Source organism: Heliconius melpomene, chromosome 18 (assembly GCF_056956725.1).
Source record: "Heliconius melpomene rosina isolate 202511_hmr_F chromosome 18, ASM5695672v1, whole genome shotgun sequence".
Taxonomy (NCBI): domain Eukaryota; kingdom Metazoa; phylum Arthropoda; class Insecta; order Lepidoptera; family Nymphalidae; genus Heliconius; species Heliconius melpomene.
This window is the reverse complement of record NC_140406.1, coordinates 617,458-640,188: the sequence shown is the minus strand read 5'-3', so window position 1 is coordinate 640,188 and position 22,731 is coordinate 617,458. Positions and strand designations below refer to the sequence as shown.

At 35.8% G+C, this 22,731-nt stretch overlaps 2 protein-coding genes across 7 annotated transcripts in view; one reads left to right on the top strand and one right to left on the bottom strand.

Annotated features, from left to right (window-relative positions):
- Positions 1–22,731, top strand: part of Liprin-alpha (PTPRF interacting protein alpha) — a 132,013-nt gene that overhangs the window by 84,350 nt on the left and 24,932 nt on the right. The window contains exon 1 of one of the 6 annotated variants that reach the window (XM_085202281.1): positions 14,443–14,755. The exons of 4 other annotated variants lie outside the window; for them this stretch is intronic. In XM_085202281.1, the coding sequence (XP_085058407.1) occupies positions 14,660–14,755 (96 nt within the window). In that variant the 5' untranslated portion in view covers positions 14,443–14,659. Of the gene's footprint in view, positions 1–14,442; positions 14,756–22,731 lie in introns of those variants that run through there. One more of the 6 variants, XM_085202282.1, reaches the window with a different exon arrangement.
- On the bottom strand, positions 19,576–22,129 carry LOC146529098 (uncharacterized). Its single transcript, XM_085201919.1, has one exon. It carries the CDS (start codon positions 22,127–22,129, stop codon positions 19,748–19,750), a length of 2,382 nt encoding a protein of 793 aa, XP_085058045.1. The 3' UTR covers positions 19,576–19,747.

The following is a 22,731-nucleotide window of genomic DNA, read 5'->3' as shown; positions in this document are numbered from 1 at the left end:
AGTTTGTATTCTGTTTTATGCGGAAAGATCGTGATTCCCCCAAAGGAATCATTTGTGTGTTTTCTTTATCCCGCATGTAACACGATAGTCAGACCTAGCCGACCTACCGGCACCTACCGCTTCGCGTCGCGTGTTATGTTCGAACTCGACGTCGTACTTTATCTTGTTACTAAGCTTAGAAATGTATAATTTACTTAATTTGTAGTTTAATAAGTCAGCCAATGAGTTTCTATTTAATCAATTACTGGTTGAAACCGCTAAAGGATATCAAATTCCGAGTGCGTTCCGTCTTACATCCAATTATTGACGTAATTCCTCACCGTGAGGTCAGTTGAGATGAACGTATCGCTTCATATACCTACTTTGATAGTTGCTTTAGCACTATTCTTTATAGTTATTGATAAACTAAAGAGTGAATGATGAGTATATGATATTTTATTTACCTTTCTTTACGTAATGCTAGAGTCAGATAGTATGTTCCACGTTTTACATTTCGGAAATATTGATTAGTTCTAATTTAACTATCCCATTTTATTAATCCCGCACATATTAGGGTGGGCAGATAGTACCCAATGTTAAGACACTCCGTTACTACCTTTCTCTCAATTTTCAAACACAGTGGAAATCGAATCCAAGACCATTGCCGTCACGAATACAGTTAGACGGTGTTCCGTGACAGCCATCTAAAGATATGGTATGGGCGGTACATCTAAAACTTCAATATTTTACGGATTAAATATCTTTTATAGAACCTTCAAAATTCATACAAAGTCGATATAGGTAACGATATTTGCACTACGTCTGCTCCATCCGAAATTGAAATGAATATAGCTACCTGCTACAGTAGGCTGTCCTTATGTAGACTGGGTTATAATTGTTTTTTTTGCTTTGTACGGTAGGTCAGGCCAATGACCCACAAGGGCCGAGTTACAATGAAACTACCACTATTCTTTAAGCTAAAGCTTTTGCTATTTTACTTTTGTTTTTTTTTTTGTTAAATTAAATCTTAGCCGAGGTCCTTATGCCGGTAAAACAATATACAGTATTTCAGTATAATTTTAAACTTAAAAAAAATAATTTAAATACATAATGACAGAAAAGAGAGTGTTAAGAGAGGTAGGGGCAGACCTCGGTTGACCTTCGAAACCCAAAAAGCATGAGGACCCCCCGGAGAAGGTATGGTATATGTTCATAGCGCTTGGACGGTTTCCAAAGAGGCGCGGGTTTAAATCCCTCTACGTTCATTTTTTTTTACGTTTTTTCTAAAAGTACATTGAAGGATAATTTTTGGCATGTTTAGCTTGCTTGTAAAAATACACATCTTTATCGCGATTTTTTCTTTATATTTTGGGGTTGTCATGATAGATAATAATCTCATCAGAAATAAAAATGGAAATAAGTGCCCAGTTCATTATTGAATAATGTCTTTTTCTCGATTTCACACGATAAAAGAATCTATTCTTTTATCGGTAGGAAATGAGGAAGAATACGAGAACTTGGCACCTACAGAAACCTAGAGGTCTCTGTCAAGTTCTATGTGTATAAATGTGCCCATTTTCATGTACATGTACAATGTAGATTTAATAGTATACATTTTTATATCTAGACATAGATTATTGTATTTAATAAAATCGTAAAAATCTCAATAGTCATTGAAAATACTGTTAATAAATGAATTAACTAATTCATTGTAACCCGTTATTAACTAATTAATTGTAACATGTGCAAGTGTAAATGAGCAAACTATATAGAAACCCCACTTCCTGCTTGGACGGAACTGTTTCCGGTGTTACCCAAATTGTTAATGTATTTTTCATCTATACCTTATAAAAGTATAAACATATGATTAAAAGTATAGACATATGATTACACAGATTTTAGTAGTTATGTTTTTGATGTATTTTGGCACAGATAACTGTTAATAGCTTGAACTCCACATTTAGAGAATAATCTACTATATATAATTGAAATATTGCTGAAATTTAACTAAACTGTATATTTTATTAAGTCTGCGTCACGCTGTATGAGGGATACAGTTCCTACTTTCCGCCGATTTCTGAAGGCATTGAGTGCTGAGTTGTTGGTCACAGTTCACACGCTTGTGCCCCTGTGCCACGACTTACAAATTTGTAAAATTTAAATATTTAATTGCATTTATTTTTAAAAAAGTTACAGAGTTATAAGTAAAAATAATATTTTAGTAGAAAACAAATAAAACAGATGTCCGTTAAGTAAATTAACCCCTACTCTTATAAATAGTATCTATCGTCATATGCCAACAAAAAAAAGCTTTTACTTTGAGCTGCATTAAACTACCCCTAGTGACGTAAGACCAGCTTCCCGTCAGTCTGGCTTTAAACACAATTTGCCAATTCACCCCGTTAAAGTTAGGGGCTGAAGGGTTGACGCAATTTGCTAAGGTGACGGAACTGAACTTCGAAATGTACTCATACAGTAAGTAGGTACTCCTAAATTGAGTTCGCGTTTAAGCGGAAACTTTTATGTAAACACTACTTTACTTTCAGTGTAAGTTGTAAATATATCGTGTTTAGTGTTGGCCAAGTTTTGTCACTTGAAGTTTGTTGTTTGACGCTGTTAAATTCTTAGGATGAAAACTCGGTATATAGGTGGTGAATGGTGGAACTCAGCTCCGCGCTGTACCACTTTGCCAGAGCAAGGAAATGTGAATATTAAATATTTTATTTCCTCGAGTATGAATCAAACCCCTATAACAGGACCCCTGCGAAACGACTGGCCTCAAAAAAAATTTGCTTCTTGTGATAAATCAACTTTATAAAATTATAGAAGGTTTTTCTAAGGAATTTAATTTCAAGGATATCGGTTGTCTCTTAGACGGCGGATTTTCTAAGATAATTGTACTGATCCTACTCACTTCTTGCCACTAACCACCAATTAAATTACCGCCAACGCGCGAATGTGACTATGCTATAATTAAAGTTAAGCCTATAAGTAAATGAAGAGTACCTACTAATTTAAAAGTGTAAAATATTAATTGATAGATAGTTTATAATTTTTTATATTTCACTGAATCCCAGCAATAGAAGAGTTGTCAGGATCTAGTGTATAGGACATTCTTTTCCTCATTTTCCGCCCAAATTTTGAGTCGTTGTACGTTCATTGGCGGAACTGAACTCCACGACCATCACATCAGCCACACACTACGCTACAATATTGCTATTTGTTACTTTAAAAGATAAAGCTCAAAGGGGAACTTATTGAGGAACTAATTTTGCACGTCAAAGGGTCTCGCATGATATTAATCATGTAACTTTACGTGAGTTGCGCAAACTTCCAAGTGACCGAATTACTTGTTGTGTTACTAAGTTTCTTTATATATAAATATGTAGGTAGGTATGCGTCCCGCTAACTCGAAGTGTAATATCTCGAAAATAATAAACGCAGTGTTTTAACACTACGTTTTCCTATACTTCTGTACGGTTGATGGGTGTAATTATTAAAGTTTATAATTTCACGATGTATCTGGCACAGCAGGGGAGGCAAGAGAGGCAAGGGAAACTAGTGTTAAGACTCTCTTTTTAAAGTAATTGGGCTATTCAAAATAAATTAAAAGTGCTTATAATATATGAAACATTGTTTTTCCCCTTTTTGGTCAGAAGAAATCGGACGGAGGTACTCGACGAGTTTCAAGCAAAATGCTGTTCCTTTAACATGGTTAGGTTACATCGTATCAAATTCTTCATACTAACTCTATTTGTCACTCTTGGTCGTAGCTTTAACTTCAAAGTATTAGGTTTATAACATTACTTAACCAGTAGACTAGATGCTTCTAGCTCCTAGCTCTTTTTATTTCTTATATGATTCTCTCTGTATTATGTGAAAGAAATTATAATAGCCACTACCTGTATAAGTTGTAAACATGTATTGATTGGAGACACGCGGACATATCCTTGTTTGAGCCCTTTAAAATATTTACATTTTAAAGAAAAAGCTCTCTCTATCCCGTATACAGCAGGGTAGACAGAGGGAACTCACTGATAAGACACTCTGTTCCTCACTTACCGCCGAAATTTTCGAAGCATTGCATGTTAACTTGCGGAACTCAACACCGCGGTTTTGCCTTGTTGCCAGAGCATATATCTAGATTCAATAGTATCCTACTCGAGTTATATCGAAGCATCTTGGATAGAAATTTGTTATCTATTGTATATAAACCATTATTGTTTTTTCCAGCTTCACCGAGACCAGTTGTGGCGCACGGGCTGAAGTAAAATAAAATATATTTTTAAATGTCTATTTTCATTTCTTTGCTCTGGTGTCGAGATAAAGCGCAGCCTTAAGTTCCGCCACTCAATATGCAATGCTCCAGAATTCAGCGGAAACTGGGGAATGAAGTGTCTCAACACAAGGGTTCCCTCTGCCTACCATGTTACTCGCGGGATACATTGTGAAGCTTAGGAACCTTTTGAATGGCAGGGCTATTTACGGGATACAGATAAAGCATAAAGCTAAAAAAGAATATGATCTTGTTAGATATTCTGTTGTTTATGTCAATCCTTAACCTTGTAAAGCCTTGACCTTAGATATATAAAACTGTTGCTTTCAACTCTTATAGAATGTGAAGTGTTTGCAGCTCAAATACGCCTTGTGTTTGACGAAGGTTACTCATTCTTTTTCTCAGTATTTTTTAAAATGCAAAGATAATGTTTGATGTATTTTTTTCAGTTTCACATTTCGTGCAGTTTTCGAAATATTGCTTGTTGACTCACAGAATTTAACGCCGCGATTGCCTTACCAGAGTTTAATTTGTTCTCTTTTAGCTCAGTAGGTAAACCCACCAACTTCCCAATTTTGAGAAATCCTTCTTAATCCCTTTCCCTATATTTTTCTAACCTTACATCCCTAATTTCAAGTTTCTAAAGCCGAGAGTGACGGGACTACGTCCGTCGCTCAGTAGTGGAAGAGTTATATATACATATATAGATTGCTTGGTAGTGTCGCTGGTCGCCGACACCGCTCGGTTCAGCCGCGTGATACTAACAACCCACTGACGGAGTTAATTGCATGGAAAAACTGCACCTCGAGTCTCGACACCTTCCTATAGCCCCCACTAGATGAATTACTTCGAAACATGTTTAAACGATAGATTTAGATTTGTTGACTGAAAATGTTGATGTTTTTTTGCTTTATTATATCTTACACTAAATTTTATCTGCAGCTTTGCCTGCGTCGTAATAGGGAAATATCTACGATATCTTAACTACATATTAGACAATGCAAATGAATCCGCAAAATTCAGCTGTGCTAAAATGACGTAGATCTGTCGGCTCTGGGATCTTGTGCTATTATATGAACTACTCAAAACAAAAATATACTCAATTCGAATCATTGATTTCTGATGTTAGCGCGTTCAACCAAACAAACACTTCAGCTTTATAATATTAGTGTATGATGTCCGTTGTGTGTTAATAAAAGTTATTATAGACTTTTAAACTACCTAAATTGTAGGGCTATATACCCATACTATCCGGTTACATATTCTCTTTAGAGGTGGATATAAATATCTCTAAACTACTAAACCAATTTGAATGAAACTTGGACTACTCTATAAGAAAAAGGATGATCTCTATGTAAATTGTAGTTTCCGAAAAATACGTGTAACTCAATACTGAATAGCAAGCAAGCACTAAAATAATAAAAATAGCCTCCAGAATTCGCCGGAAATTGTAGAACGTAAATGTCTTTCGCCGGAACTTGCCATGTATGAAAATACTCTAATTTATGCGAGGTAAATACAAAGCATTTTAAATTTTTTTGTATTCTCAGAAACTTCAAAAAAACAAAAAAACCCATATACAAATTGCATAGCGATTTGCGATTTATTGTTTTCATCCAAATCCATTCAAATACAATATATTCCGGTTTGCTTAATATATAACGACGATGCACCAGTCCAGTCCATTCCCTAGAAAGATATAAAAAATAAATCCATTTGTATCGTGTTTTTGTTTGTGAGTTATTGTACAGTATAGTCACTCAATTTACAATGTGTTTGATTAGGCCGGATAGTTGAGAATGGAGGTTCTTGACTAGCGTCAAGGTTCTTTAATAAGAGAAAATCACATATTTACTAACATTACTTACGCGAAAGCTATTTGTTTTCTAGTTCTCAAATCCATATGACTTAAGTGTTAGATAACGTGTAGAACTCGGTGTTTGTTATCTCAGTCGCATTGCGGGATGTTAAAGCTCGTTACGATCATATGATATGTAGCCTACCAGCCAGGGACCTGTCATATACAGAGATGCTGAGTGTAAGAACACAGTAAAAATAGGAACAAAATTATAAATAGTTTATGCTTTTTATTTTATTCTTTTCTCTTCTTTAAATTGTTCTAGTATATTCTAATGTAATATATAAAAGTATTATTTTATTTTAACAGCACTGGGGGGTGGGGCAGTTGGAGCATGCTCGAATAAAGGTTCATCAACGTTTTTCCTTGCTTCGGGTACCCAAAGTGCAAATTTCAGAACCCAACGCTCGCTTTGTTTTGTTATAAGAGTGAGATAATGAAAACAACTCATGTCTCCAAATGAATGTAGAACCTACAACGCCCCGACGCGACGCGATGTACACATAACTGAGCTCGTCGCGACAGACTTCATTATTTTGTAATCTATATTCCCTTGAGGTCAGATAGTGGTAAAAGGTGTGTCTTAACACCCATGTTAAGGTTCCGTTTGCCTACACACAGTCCCTAAATAAAAGTAGGTTAAAAAAAGTATCGCGTCCGAAAGCACATTTCCCTATCTAGGTAGGTATATTTATATAATAAACTTTTAAAAGTGAAAAGTTTGTTTGGTTGAACGCGAAACTACTGGTACAAATTGAAAAAATCTTTTTGTTGAATAGTTATTTTATAAACATCAAAAAAGTAACATTAAATCGCGATGTGATACAGCTTCAGGCTTACCTACTGTATCTGTCGTCAGAGTTACCACGGCCAACTTGGAATGTATCATGGGTCTTACATAACTCTTTAGTTCTTACCATTTAACAACGCGCAACGTCGAAGCCGCGACCGTCGCGTCGTGGCGATGCATTAATTTCAAAACTTAGGGTAAATTTACTTTGAACACCTATTCCCATATTAACTTAGCACTTAAACTTCAAACGCCGTGAGAAATATCTATCTATCTGGATACAGTGCGTGTCGAGTGCCTTTTCGAGTGAGATGCTTTTAAAGGTAACCAGAGAAGCTTACTAAGGCACTTTATTTATTTCACCTTGCCACTTTGATATAAGGTAATAATAATTATGATAATCAATAGTACGTGGATCACTCGGGAAGATGATGATGGTTATGCATCTATTGTAAATTAAAGGGGCCCAAGAGTACTGTAGCGCGACGGTTGTGTGTTCGATCCCCACTCGAGGAAATTAATTGTTATTTATCAATATTTTCATTTCTTCGCTTGGGCACCAAGGCAAAGCCACCAACACTCAATGTGTCGAAAAATTCGGCCGAAAGTGGGGAACGGAAGGTATTAGCAATATGTTCCTCCTGTCTATCCCGCTTGCTGTATACGGGATACAGCGTGAAGTTAATTTAATTTGATTTGATTTTAAGAAGTAGGGTTATTACGTTCTTTAATAAATGCAACACCGTTTGTTAGAATTGAATTTTCCTTTGCTTTAACTAATGATGTCAGATAAATTATAATATTTGGGCCGAAAATATAATGAGCCGTTTCTAAGAATTTAACCTTATGTTTGAATCTATCAAATAATCTAATATCTACCAGATCGAGGAATGAAAAAAAAAACATTTCTCCAAACGGGGATCGAAGCCAGATCGAAACATGCAAACGCATACCGCGTTTGCATTGCTTTTCGATTACATTATTTAGGTCAAACTCATCAGTTTTATCAACATGATATCTGACTACTTTGTTGGCTACAACTAATGGCTACTCAACTTTTACTTAACATATTAAGAGTGGAACTACATTAACCATTATGGCATGCATTTAACTGTCACCTGGAGCTTTGACAGCGTGACCGCAGGTACAGTGGGTCACGTCGAAATTATTGTAGAAATATAACGTAGCCTATAACTAACGTTCCTCCATAATTGGATTATCCAAAACAAAAATATTTTCTTCAATCTGATTCCGTACCTAAATTCTAAGATGAATACACTCTGTTTCCCACTCTCCGCGGAATTTTCGAGACATTTCATATCTAATGTCGAAGCTCTACACGCTTCGTAACGACATATAGATATAATTTATGTAAGTAATGAAGCATAAAATACCAAACAACCAGATAAATACTAAAGTGATCGTTATAAGAACTAATTAAAATCTCCAAATTAGTTGAAACTAAAATTTATACCATTTTTTTCATTTTCCCATCATTCTTGTACTGCCAACATGGAATCTAATGAACAAAGTTCGCCAGTAGTGCCAGTAGTGCTGTCTATTTTGTTTGAACTAGTGAAATTGTATTCAGTCATTTCAGCCCAGGACTTCACAATGAATATACGTATAGCTATATTTTATGGTACTCTATTTACATTTTGGGTGTATGGTGAATGAAATACGGCTATAGATTGTTGCTGAACTAATCACTTTTTATTAGTTTTTCTAATTGGCTGCTTGTTAAGTATTTATGTAGTTACGTAAATTTTTTTGAGTTTCACCCAATCACATTTCAAACTGAGATAACCTTAGGGCTTCATCCTCCAGTTTCTTTACATTTTTCAAGACATTTCGTTTTAAGTGGCCATATTGCCAAGGGGATTTCAATTGTAGTGCGAAGGGAGTGTGCGTACACACTTTGCGTTATTGGAGTGGGTAAACGTAATTAATTATTTGTTTTTTAAACAAATCATGGAACCAAAGTATTGTCGGATTCAAAATTAGTCTTTCAAGTGACATTTTTATTTTGATTAAGTTATTTCCCTATAATAATCTATATATATAAAATCGAAAGGTCACTCACTCATCACGAAATCTCAGAAACTACAAGTGCTAGGAATCTCAAATTTTGCATAGGAGTTACTTATAGGACGTAGGTGCTCGCTAAGACGGGAATTTGCGATATTCGACTCCTAAGGGGAACAAATAGGGGTTGAAAAATTGTATGAAACTTCGTTACTACAAATGCTAGGAGTGTCAAATTTTGCATAGACGTCACTAGGACGTAGTCATGGAGATAGAAATTAATAATAACATAGTTCACGCGGGTGAAACCGCGAGCGGGCCGCTAGTATTTTATATGAGCAGAAAAGTCACTAGTTCACTACTTAAATTACATTAACAGGCCTTTGAACAAAGTGATACAGTTCTCCTCTAACGAATATCAGCAGTCGGATGATCGCACTTTGAAGTAGCCAGACCGTAACAAAATATGTTCCGCCGCCTCCACGTTAAGTTGTATTAAAATCGTTTTAGTTTAACTTTGTTGTATGCAATCTACCTAATACTAGACCAGCTACTATATTTCCTCTGTCTACAATGCTATATGCAATATTAGGTAGTTCCCACATTCCACAATTTTCAAGACATAGCTTTCAATTATTTGTGAAAAATAATTGAACAAAATAACAAATTCAATTGTGAAATAATGTTCCACTATTGTTTTGTAGCGTATAAATAACCAAAGTAAATATATAATAAAAGAGTTGAATATCAGGTCTCGTCTTAGTAATATCGCCGTAATACCAGTACCCACACCTATATTATAAATTCGAAAGTAATTCTGTCTGTCTTTTACGCAATCAGGGTCAAATCCAATTGTAATAAAATACTCATATAGAGATACTTGAGGGTCTCGGGATGAACATAGGTTACTTTTTTTCTCATATTTGTAATATTGTCGATATATACCAATATATTAAAATACTTATTAATTTGACATGCAATTTTTTCCGCCATATTAATAACAACCGTTCCTCAGCAACGGCTTGCAGCTTGCTTAACACATACATGGCGTGTGCCGACTCAACCTGGTCCCTTAAATAATATTTTAAAAAGTCCGCGATAGTATCTGTGTGTGTGTGTATCTCTGAAGGTTGAGCAAAAGTGAGTATTCATTCTTATGAAAATAAATATAATAATCATCAGAAATTATAGTTTACTGTATCACATTCTAATAAATAACTAAGGAGATGTCACTGATTCGAAATGACCTAGCCTTCGGGCGGCATAGTAGGGCGCTAGAACAGTAAAAATATTTTGTCTGTACATTTAGTATTTTCTACTGAAATGGATAGAGGGGCACTTAAAAAGAATAATAGAAAGCAAAAATATATTTTTTAATTTCTTGTCTGTTTGTCTTGTCTGTTTGTCTGTCTGTCTGTCTTGTCTGTTTGTCTGTCTGTCTGTTGTGTATGGTCACGCTCATCTCTGAAAGTACTGAACCGATTTATGTAAAACTTCACCAAGTTATTTGTTTTAACCCAGCTTAACATCTAAAGTTTGTTTCAAAAAATTCGGTTCATTAAAAAAAGTTATAGTCATTTGAATGAACTCCAGGCATGAGTTTGTCTGCAAATATATAGCAATCCATATCTATACCTATACTTATAGTAAATCTGTATTTATTTGTAATTAATCTGTATTTTAAACCGACTTTCAAAACAAGGAGGAGGTTCTCAATGAATTATTTTCGATTCGAGATTCGATTCATTTATTAGATTAATTATTTGGGATTCGATTTCGATATTGGATTATTCAGTTCGATTTGGGTGTTTTTTTGTTATATGCTATCATTACAATTATTTTACAAAGATTATTATAAATCCTTACCCGAATCAATAGGTACTTTACCATTTAAGACTGTTTAAATTAAATTAACACATCAACACATTTGACTGTCAGTCAATTCTGTTTATTAAATGAATAATCATGTAGTTCAAGCAGGCGAAGCCGCGGTGGGCCCGCTAGTACAAAATAAAACAAAAATCAATCCTAACGAGATCCAACAAAGCAAGTCGTAACTAACTTTTTTTTCAAAGACATTAAACTATTATCCTCACAAAGGAAACGCTTGTTGTGAAAAGAATTTTCATTAAACTAATGTAAAGCTGTTTGTTGGTTAATAAATTAGAGCTCAGAAGTGTATTTTGTATGTATGATAAGAAAGAAAAAGAAATGCACCTTAAAAACGAGACAAAGCGTGACGTTGAATTCCGCCACACAACACGCAATGCTTCCAGAATTCGGCGGATAGTGGGGAACGGTAGTGTCTTAATAGGAACGAATTCTTTTAACACTAGGTTTCCAGAACCTTCTGCCTACCCTGCTATGTGCGGAATACAGCGTAAAACAAACAACCAGAAAATGTTTTTAATTAACGTAAAGACTTTTTTAAATGATTACAAATAAAAATTTCACCCCAGTTCAAACGCGTTCAACCAAAAAAAAGCTGTTTAATATTAGTTAACATAAGTTATGATCTATTATTTAGTTCGCTTTCGTCCCTTTTTTATTGTTAAATAAATAAATGAGACAAAAAACATTTGATAAATTTTTGAACATGTGTAAAGTAACTTTCATATTTTCAGCACTACATGCTAAGAACTTATGAAAACGCTGACAAAATCGTTGTTGACATAAATATTTCCAACCTAGTTTTGGAATGCTACTCTATTTAAGAGATTTTAAAATAACTATAACAATAATAACACTTATTTGTGTGTTTGTATGTGATAATAATGAATTAATGAAATAAAATAGTGTACAAAAATACATTAGCCGTATCATGGTGCAGGGACACAAACGTAAACGCCACAGTGTAAGTGTAAATACGATAATTGTATGTTCGACCCCATCTAAAGGAATTTAAATATATTCTTTTATTTGTGTACAAAAAAATCTTCCTTTTGTCGAAAATGGAAGAAAATTTAAAAATGAAGTATCTTAAACCTAGAGAGGTTCCCTGCGTTCTCCGCCAAATTACCGATGTGAGAAGAAAAAAGTGAATTGTGTAATTTTCAGGTAAACATTCGGGAACGACTAACAGTGACCATTGTCCAAGTATCTAAAGTTCTAAAGCCTACACTTACTGATTCCGTTAGTTGAGTAGAAACGGAACGGACAGACGGACAGATGGTGAATAATGAAACCGGAACTTACTCGTTTCTGAACAATTTCTATTTGAATTCGTTCTGCTCCTTTTGTTGGAGCTTTGAAATGAGGAATTATGACCGGACAGTTGGTTCCGAAGTTTTCGCGAAATTAACTAACACTCATTGTTTATTTTGCAAATAATACGACTTTGTTGACTCGAATGAGTTTAGTTTTCTGTTATAAATATTGATTTTGTTTATATTGGATGAATATCGAAATTTGAATAATAGATGTGATATTTTGATATTAGTACCTAATAATTGTTTTGCTTTCATTCTTTTATGCTTAAAAAATATTGCTGAATTTGTTTATTAGTCAATTGACAAATTTTCAATTATGTTTATTGCAATAGACAAATCGAATCAAATCGAATATTTCCGATAATTTCCACTGTTTATCCAATCAATATCGATAATGTTTTTAATATTTGCTCTATTAAACTATTTAAACCATTAACGTAAAAGAAATAAGCTTCGAGCATAGCAGGATAGAATGTTTTAACATACCTAATGTTAAAACATTTCGTTCCTCTCGCACCGTCCAATTTTACAGGCGTTGTGTGTTGAATGGCAGAACTCAACACCGCGCTTTCTCTTTTGGACAGGGTTATAATATATCTAGATGTATTTGTACAACAACTTAACAGGAATACAAAAAATCTAACCAAATAATAAAAAGATCAAGGACTTACCACCTGCACTAATACTCAAAGGTTTATACAAGGTGAAAGCACCAAGTGAACCGCATCAAAGTATGCAGCCACTGAATCTGTTGCAGATCGCTATTTGGTTAGTGAAGTTTAATGTTATAAATTACTTATACGAATTCAACTCTCTTTAATAGAGCGGGTAATTTAAAATATGAACTCGCGAATCATTCCATTATCGTCAGAAGTCAGTTTTAAATAGGGGCTACTAGGGGCGCAAACTGGACTAGTGTTCACATGTTAAGCGAGAAATGAATGATTGATGATTTTTGAATATCTAGAAGTTTTTTTCGTGGTCATATCTATATGTTTGCAGTTAATTTTCATCTCAATCAGTCAAACCGATTGGGGACCTATTGGTGGTGATAAAGAGTGTAAAAGTCTCCAGTGGAATCGAACCCACAACCACCGCGCTTCGAGTCATATACGGTGCTGATGCACCACGACAGCCTCTAATGATTCAAAACATATTTTCTTCCGAAAGCCAAACGATACGGTAATGTAATAAAAGACACTCAGCCGTTAGTCCCGGCGGGTCGTCGTGTAATTGGTGTGGCTTACTGCGTGCTACTCTATGTACGAGTAGATCGATATCGGGTAGGGTAGAATGGTACTGTATCCTATGCAATTTACATTAAGGAACTCAAATCTCAAAAACTTTTGTTATGGAAAAGGCAACGCAAACTTGCGTGTGAGTTACCTGCTTCAACATTCGAATGTGGGTAAAACTCACAACAGTCGCGTTAACGGGCACACTTGGTGCCTCTGCGCCACGACTGGCTTCAGTTCAGTTTAAATCATAAGAAATAAATAGTCAAATTACTACGTTTGAAAAATTGAACTAAAATTATAAACTAACTATGAACTTTGATTAAATTTAGTTAAAGACGAGGACTTCTTCTCTAGTAGAATATAAAGATTGAATTTAAATAAACACTTGGTGGAATTAAATTCGCTAAGTGTAATACTTTCGACGAATCTTTTTATATTGTTTGTTGATGCAGGTGGCACTGTCCCTCAGTGGTAACGATAACAATTATTAAAGTTAAACCCGACGTTAAGTTCCAAGACGCAATGTCTCTAGATGTCCTGAGACTAGATTATCTCGGTACTAGCCTCGTCTGCAGCTTCGCCTGCTGATCTTACATATGAATTATCCAAAACCAAATAAGTTTCCAATTCAAATGAGTAGTGTTATACAAGACTAGCGGACCCGGACGCGGCTACACCTGCTTGAAATATATTTCAATCTAGATGAAATGCTAAAAGTGACTATTATATTTATTTTCATAAGGATGAATATCAAAATGACGCGGTAACGAACGTGGTCGCGTAGCGACGACGGTTGTTATTAACATGGCAGAATAAATTGCATGTCAAATTAGAAAGTATTTTAATTTATTAATATATATGTGTAATGTAATATTATATAGCCTATAGCACTTCTGAAGAATGCAGCTTTCATACAAAACAAAAACAAAGTAAATCGATCCAGTAGATCCAGAGATCTTAGCGTTCAAACAAACAAACAAACAAACAAACTCTTCCGCTTTATTATATTAGTATAGATATGAAACAGCCAAAATGTCTATCAAATTTAGATGAATTGTAAAAATATTTTTAAGTATCTAAAAATTGTTTGAATCTATCAAAATGAGGACTAAAAACGCCAGTGTTCAGAACATGACTATTGAAGAAGTAACGTGCTGTGCTTGATTGTTAACATGGTAATGTTCAAAGTTATGGGTTTTTTTAAGGATTTGTGGAACAGTAAGGGTAGTTCTGTGAGGGTGGTTCTAAATTAAGGGTGTCGTGGCGAAGGGATGCGCGCGCGCAATGCAGCGCGTCGGCGCGTGCGCGTTACTCGGCGCGCCGTGCTCGCGCAAGAACGGCGCTGTGTGCACTTGCCGTGTTCACACCGCTTTGCTTCAGGTGGGTATTCAATTTGTGTTGTATTTCGTAGTGAAATGGTAAGTTTGATCATTCGAGGTGGATGCTGGTTCAAGTCTATTCACCAATTGTTTTTGAAAACATAGTGGTGTACAGGTTCCTGCTGTTCAATATAAATTTCTCTAGAATAAGAAAGAAAATGATAACGGAAAGGTTAATAGTAAAATTGCAATGATAATAATACATTGCTTAATGTTTAAATATATTTTTTATTTTTTGTTGTACCTAAGTACTACGTAAACAGAAAACTCGACTCGCTCCTATTAATTTGTGCTATTCTTAATCATTAATGAGCTTCCACCAATTAAGTTTATTAATTAGTAATTATTATTATGAAGTCGTCATACACATGAGGCCATCGTAGAAACGATTGTGGGTTCAGTTCCCAGTCGAGTCTAGCCTCGAGAGGCGATGCTTTATCGAGATAAAGTGTGCAATATCTCAAAAAAAATAATATCAGTTTTAACTCTCTCTCTCTCGGCTCTATGCTTGTTATAACTAAAGATTTATCATATCTTAAGATCAGGCGTTATAAGGTCTAACTGCAATTCCTGTCAGCCTAGAGCTAGAAAAATTTCCTCCGGTAAGCCTCACTTACTTCAGGTGAAGGCCTATTTGTCGAAATAGATATGCTCTTAATATTTCTTTATATATCAAGTCAAGAACGTAGTGTCTTGTCAGGTCTTCTCAGTAGGATAGACAGAAAAAAATTAACATTAAGCAGTGGCGTAGCTAGGGTATTTGCTGCCCGGTGCGGCTCGGGGGACTTGATGCCCCTTTCCTGTTGATGAGTTCTAAAATCATCATCGACGATGACTTCTAAAAAAAAAAAAAACAAACTTTTCGTCAACAAAAACGTAATCATCGACGTTGAGTTCTAAAAAAAACAAAGTGATCGTCGACTTTGATGCCCCTTTCCTCTTGATGCCCGGTGCGGCTTAAAGGACTTGATGCCCTTTAAAATGGTATAAAGTCTAAAAAAACAAAGAAAAAACACATTAATCGTCGACTTTGATGCCCTTTTCCTGTTGATGCCCGGTGCGACCGCACCGCTCGCACCCCCTTAGCTGCGCCACTGACATTAAGACACTACCTTTCCCTCTCATCACTCAACCCAATTACCGCGACATAGCGAGTTCGATGGCAGAACTCAACGCTGCACCTTGTCTTTTATACCAGAGCGAGACAATATACTGAAGAGAAACAGATATAAAATTTATATTAAACTTTGCCTACAAAATAACACTACTATAGTATATTTTTATTATTTAAAACCAATAAGAATGAAGGAGGGAGGAAAGTAAAATCTATTGCTTACTCGAAGTATCACACAAAACAATATTGCTAGTTTCATTTTACCAATAGGTATATTAAACATAAGAAGATTATTTTGTCCAATATATCGGTATAAGGAAGTTATCGAAATATATGAACGATATCTATTCGAACTCTAGTCTATTTCTGTACGTGTTTGATAAACAATTGTTTAACAAGGTCGAGTCTCCAGAATTTTACATGTTCAGGGGTATTCTTGCTTCACGCTGTTCCCGCATAGTGTTAAGACACTTCGTTCTCCACGCACCACTACACACTACAACGAAGAAATGGAAAGACAATTAATCCCTACGAGTGGGAGTCGAACCAGCAAATCTCACTTCAGACGGCGCCTGCCCCTCTGCATTACGGCAGCCTCTTACTGTTTATATTTAATACTGGTATTAGGTAAGCTTCTTTGACATCAAGCTTAGAATAGAAATTTCGTAATGAATCAAAAACCTTGTCCTAAAAACGACTTAGTTTCTTATATACAAAAATGTATACCCAAAAGTGTAAGTTACCACTATTTTGAAAAGAATTTTAAAGTACAACAATGATTTGGAGGCTATCTGTCGCCCCAAGCGTTGGGGTAGGTCAAGTCAACTATTAAAGCTTCCAAACGGCAAAACACCGACTTTTTAAACCAATTCTATGCACCACGTGTTTCACTAATAGGCGGCCTGCCTACCTACCACTCGCCAAAGTCAAGGTGGGGTCAACCGCAGTACGCTTTTAGAAACCTCCCTTTGGAGCCACTGCCGTTGTGTGTTGAGTTGAGGTCGAATAATACACTCTTTCTTTTACTTGTGCAATGGCTGCAGGGATGTTAGAGCTGCTAATGATTGCTTTTTTTCTGTTATAAATTATGTTAATTAGAGATGAAAATTGCGTTTTGAGTTAAGACTGTCGTGACACAGAGTAGAACGCTTGGAGAAATTATTTTTATATTTAAATTAATATTATTTCGTCGGTCTGATAGAGCGTGAAGTAATTGAGTTTTTACACAGAATTGTCTGGCAACATACCGTTCGTATTGACGAAGGTTATGAAAAGCTTTCCCGCAATCCAAACGAAATAACTGAAATTGAAGAATTTTTCGATGGCCGGAAATTGGTTACGCGTTATGGCAGATAGTGTGTCGCCCTCGCTAATTGAAATAGCTGCGAGTGTTCCCCTCCGGCCATTTCAAATATGAGCTCGATCCCGCGATAATACAATGGCCTACCTGCGGCAGTGTTTCCAGGTCGGTACGATATGGGTACCTTCAAGAAGCGCGTCTATCTCCACCTCAAAGGTCGGCAACGCACCGGTAGCTCCTCCGGTGCTGCACGGGGTCGTGGGCGGCGGTGATCATCATCAGGTGACCCGAACGCTCGTTTGCCTTGTCCTTTTTCCATAAAAAAAAATAAAAATAAAAAAAATACAAGTCCGTCGGTGGTGGGGTTATTGTGAACGCGATAGTAATTTAGTAGAAGCCAACGTGGCGTAGCAGCACAGTTCGAATCCCCCTACCTGCCCTGCTATATGTGGAATATAGCGTGAAGCTAAAATACAAACATATACTTTGTAATATAAAATAAACAAATTTGGAAAACTCCTACTTCATCGTTGCAAGCATTTCGTAGACGTTCGTTTCGTTTCGTTTGAAAGACTTGTATGACGAAATTATCCAGGCTGTGAGATGCAACAGGTAGTCTCATAAGATATGGATGACGCTTTAGATCGACGTACTCCTTGAATTAGTGCCTATACAGGGATCACACCTCGGGAAGTAGTGCGAGTGTCATTTAGAAAGTTACTAGGTAATAGTAATTGCAGATCTTATTCGCGGGTACGTTTGTTTTATTTATCTAATTAATCTATTATTAACAAGAACACTATTAACAATTTTTATTATCTATTAAATGACGAAAACTCTAAATTCTACAAACATTAATTTTTTCCATATATTATAATATACTAGCGGCTCGCCCGCGGCTTCGCCTGCGTGAACTACGTTATTATTAATTTTTGTCTCCATGAGTACCTACGTCCTATAAGTGACGTCCATGCAAAATTTGAGACTCCTAGCATTTGTAGTAACGAAGTTTCATTCAAACTTTCAACCCCAAAAACAACCCCTTAGAAGTCAAATATTGCAAAGTCCCGTCTTAGCGAGCACCTACGTCCTATAAATAACTCTTATGCAAAATTTCTGATTCCTAGCACATGTAGTTTCTGAGATTTCGTGATGAGTGAGTGACCTTTCGATTTTATATATATAGATAGATTAGTCATCTTTAATCCGATTCCGACACTCGAACAATCAAAGTGATCTTTCAATGGAACCTTTTTGCATACCTACTTTCCCACAAGAAAAACGCGCCTGTCTCCACCTCAAAGTACGGCAACGCACCTGTAGCTCCTCTCGTGTTACACAGGGTCGTGGGCGATGGTGATCACTTACCATCAGGTGCTTCAGGCATTTCCATAAAAAAAGAAGGATGATATAAACCTTAAAAATATAACAATTTTATCTATAAACATGTGCTTGAATTCCACAGTGGAAATGCAAGCGGTGGAATGAACTAACCTTAAACATTGCAATGGTCGTAATGATGTCAATAGAGCTCATTTACTTGATTTAGATCGCCGCCGCGCCCCCCGCGACCCCCGCGCCCCCTGGGGAGGACATGTTACAGATATTATTGTTCGTTCGCTCGGTTTTTACTTGTTACGCTTTTCCGGGCGTCGTTTACTATGTTTAGAGTAAAAAGTTTTTCATGCGTCTTTTGTTGTCAAGTTCATTTTAAAAAATTGGGCCATAATGGTTATTAAAATGAACAGTTATTTGACAAAAAAATATGTTAAACATGAAGAACGATGCTTACTTCTCATCGCTGAAATTAGTACGTAACGATACTCGAACCCGTGCCTATTGAAAACCGTCCAAGACGGCTTACACAGAGGAGACATAGTGTTAAGACACTCTGTACACATTAAGACACTTCCGTTACCCACTTTCTGACGAATTCTCGAAGTATTGCTTGCGGAATCGAACCTGAAACCGACGCGTTTACTTAGAGTCGCACACTAGTTCCTCTGCCCCACGATGTCTTCAAATCAAATATAAAATTTTATATGTTTTCTAAAATATAATGAAGCACCTCATATTTTAAGAAGAACTGAATCTTATTAATTAAAATTTCTTTAGCACGTATAAACTCTTACCATAAAAATATATCTTTATTAGGACCATTCAACTAGGAACTGAAATTGAAAGTAAATTATAGATTCTTATCACGTCTTAAGTTTCCAAGAAAATAAAAGTATCCGAAAAAATAAAGTTTATCCCCAAAAACGAAATTGTTCGGAAGAATATTTGATCTGCGTTTCAAATATTTACCGTGGTAGGGGAATTGTGCTTAAGATGACATACTTTTTGTTTGAAGACAAATATTTGAAATAAATGAAGTCATATGAGATCAGCATATTGCGTACTTTATTAAATATATCATAATCAACGAAATAATTTCAGTTTCAGAACAATCAAAGTAACATACAATTAAAAAACAAACATAAAATGCACTTAAGTCGATGAGTGTAAGATGACATATCAATAGGATAAGATGACATAGTATGTCATCTTAGACTTTAATCGTATGTCGTCTTATACCATCACTGTGAGCATAGCTCACAAATAAATTGTTTCTTCTTTGCTGGTAAGTCTGCGCACAGAGTATGGCACCAGCTGGAACACATTTGGCATTTTACCCAATGTTCTTTTGGCTTAGAGTGGCTAAATAATTCATTGCAGTAAATGCAAGCTGGATCATCATCTTCTGCGTCTTCATTAGCGTAAGGAGCGTCGAAATCTTCATCATCTTCCAAATTTACACGCTTTATTTCCTTTCGACGTCGTGTGGATCTGTATTTCTTAGCGGAGGTGGTCGGGTTTTGACTTCCTGTAATTTTGTATTTTTTGGGCGCAGACATAGAATTCACGTCAACGTTTTCAAATATAGCACGTTTAGTTTGTTTTTGTTTTTTAAGGGAGTTGCGGTTTTCTTTTTCTTGTTTTTGCTGTACTGTTATCTTTATTTCATTTATAAATGGACTAGATGTCAAAACCTGCGATCCACTGGCTTTTTTGTTAACACGTGACTTTCTTGTAGAATCAGCTTTTGGTAATGGAGAAATTTCTATAAGTACGCACTTTGTTTCCTGTTGCAAAAATGGTTTCCCAGTTAAAATTTGTTCAGTACTTCGCGATGATCTTTTATCTTTTTCAGATACTGTTTGTGAAACAGTCACGTCACTTATCTGCTCTTGATTGTTAACTTTTGGATCAGTAGTTATATCTTTCAGTTCTTTTGTATTGAAAGTTTTCATAGTATCAGACTCTAGAATCATTAGCCCTGACAGAGGTGAAATAATTTCATCGTAATCTTTTTTCTTATCTTCTCCTAGTAAATAATTAATGAGGTTTGCTGCCAATATTTTAAGAGATAGAGGATTGTTTCTAATTTTTTGAGAAGTAGCAATTTCATGCAAGTTTTGGATATTTTGATTAGATTCTAGCAGCATAGACTTAAACCGAGATGAAATGGTGGCGTCATGATCTTGTGATAAATGCTTATCAATATTTGGTGACAAAATTGTGGGGGATGAGGGAAGATTTTCGGCTTCTGTAGAATTCGCACCTGCTTGAAAATCGATTTTGTCGTGAGATTTGGCAGCTGCAATTTCCATCAGCTGTTCTTCAGCGTTAGTAGCGTCTGAGGTACCAGACTTTTCGAGATCTAGCTGGGGCTGAGATAAATTACTAGCAACTGGCACAACGTCATTATTCAATTCATTTGCAGTAACTTCGCTAGGTAAATACATTTCTTCTGGGAAAATATGTGGATTAAAAGGATAAATTCCAGTTTTCTCAAAACCACTCGTTATGTTTTTGACAGAAGCTGCATTTTCGTAGGCTCTTCCAAAAATATGAGCTATTTGGAATAAGCCTATGATTCTACCAGGATGGTTCTTAATCCAGGTGCCCATCTCGCGATCATAATAAGCCTGAAGTGGACCAAAAAAAGACACATCAGTCGGCTGCATACGGTGAGTACAGTGTGGAGGAAGACAGAGCATTATTATTCCGTTGGCCTTGGCAAATTCCAGAGCTTCTAAATTTTTATGGCTGGTATGACCATCAAGGATTAGTAATGCCTTATTTGTTGCAGAAGCATTTATAAAAGCTACAAAATGGCGCATCCACTTCAAAAATAAGTCACCGATCATATATCCACTGGGGTAGCATAGCTCTAAAGTGCCTGGAGGAGCACCGTCGAAGTATTCAGCCTTGTAATTCTTTCTCGGAATAATTAATGCGGGCGGAACAAAATTTCCAATGGCATTAGCACAAGCAACAACTGTGAAATGTATACCGCGTTCAGCACTTGTGACAGCACCGACTTGTTTTTTTCCCTTGGATGAAAACACTTTTGGGGGCTTTTGAACAGTATTAAGGCCAGATTCATCCATGTTGTAAATTCTATGAGGTTGAATTCCATTCTCAGTTACTTCTTTTTCCAAAAGAGAAAAAAACTTCGTCACTTGAGGCTTATTGAATGCCCGTGCTCTAGCAGCTGACGTTGGTTCTGGTGCTCTGAGTGAGATATTAGGGTTGCGGTCTCTAAATCCTTTCAGCCAATCCCAGCCAGCAATTTTATTATTTTTGTCAAATTTGTGATCCAACCCCAATCTTTCCGCAAATTCAAACGCTAATTTTCTTATTTCAACCGTGTTAAGCCCAAAAAGTCGACTTTCAAGCTCAAGGATATGGTCCACGAGCGTTTTTTCGATTTCTGCGGTAAAAGTAGGCTTAAAACGACCAAGACTTACTGGAGTATTATAAAAATAACGACGGAGGGTCGCTTGTGGTACGTTAAAATTTTTAGATGCTAAAAGCCACCCCATTCTCTTCTTCTTTATAGCTTCAATAGCCTTATCCATATCATGTTGTGACCAACTTTTGCGCGTTGATTTTCGTTTGTAGTTGCCAGGCATTCTGTAGGTAAAGCAATAAATAAATAAATAAATATTATATAAATAAAATTTTAAAATTAATTATAAAAATAAATATTTATAAGGGTAAGATGACATAGTATGTCATCTTATACTCATGTTTTGTATGTCATCTTACCCAATAGATATGTGAAATTAGTTGTAACTGTTATGACAAAAGTTTATAGGTTAGAATGCGGTTTTAGCGTTAATTGTATCATATAATAATACTATTTTACATTAAAAATTTGTTCAAATAGAAAAGCCTTACCTTACGAGTATTTTCACCACCAAGCAAAAGCGAAAGCTAAATTTTTTGCAATTTAAAATTACGAAAACATGAACTACTTGCCAATCTGCGTTCACTGTCCGCCATACTGAATTTGAGCATTAGTGACATCTATAGGCACGCTCTAAAACGTCACAAGATGGCACTTAGCGCGAATATTTAAACCAATATTGGTAGTGTGTCATCTTATCATAGTATGCCATCTTGAGCACAATTCCCCTACGTAGTTACGTACGGGAAACATGGATTATAGATCATATTGTTCCTGAACCTCTGTTCTCTGTCTTGTCTTAACAGACGAACTAACTATACCTAT

Coding starts and splice junctions, on each gene's coding strand:
- LOC146529098 (XM_085201919.1), bottom strand. CDS start 22,129: ATGCCTGGCAACTACAAACGAAAATCAACGCGCAAAAGTTGGTCACAA.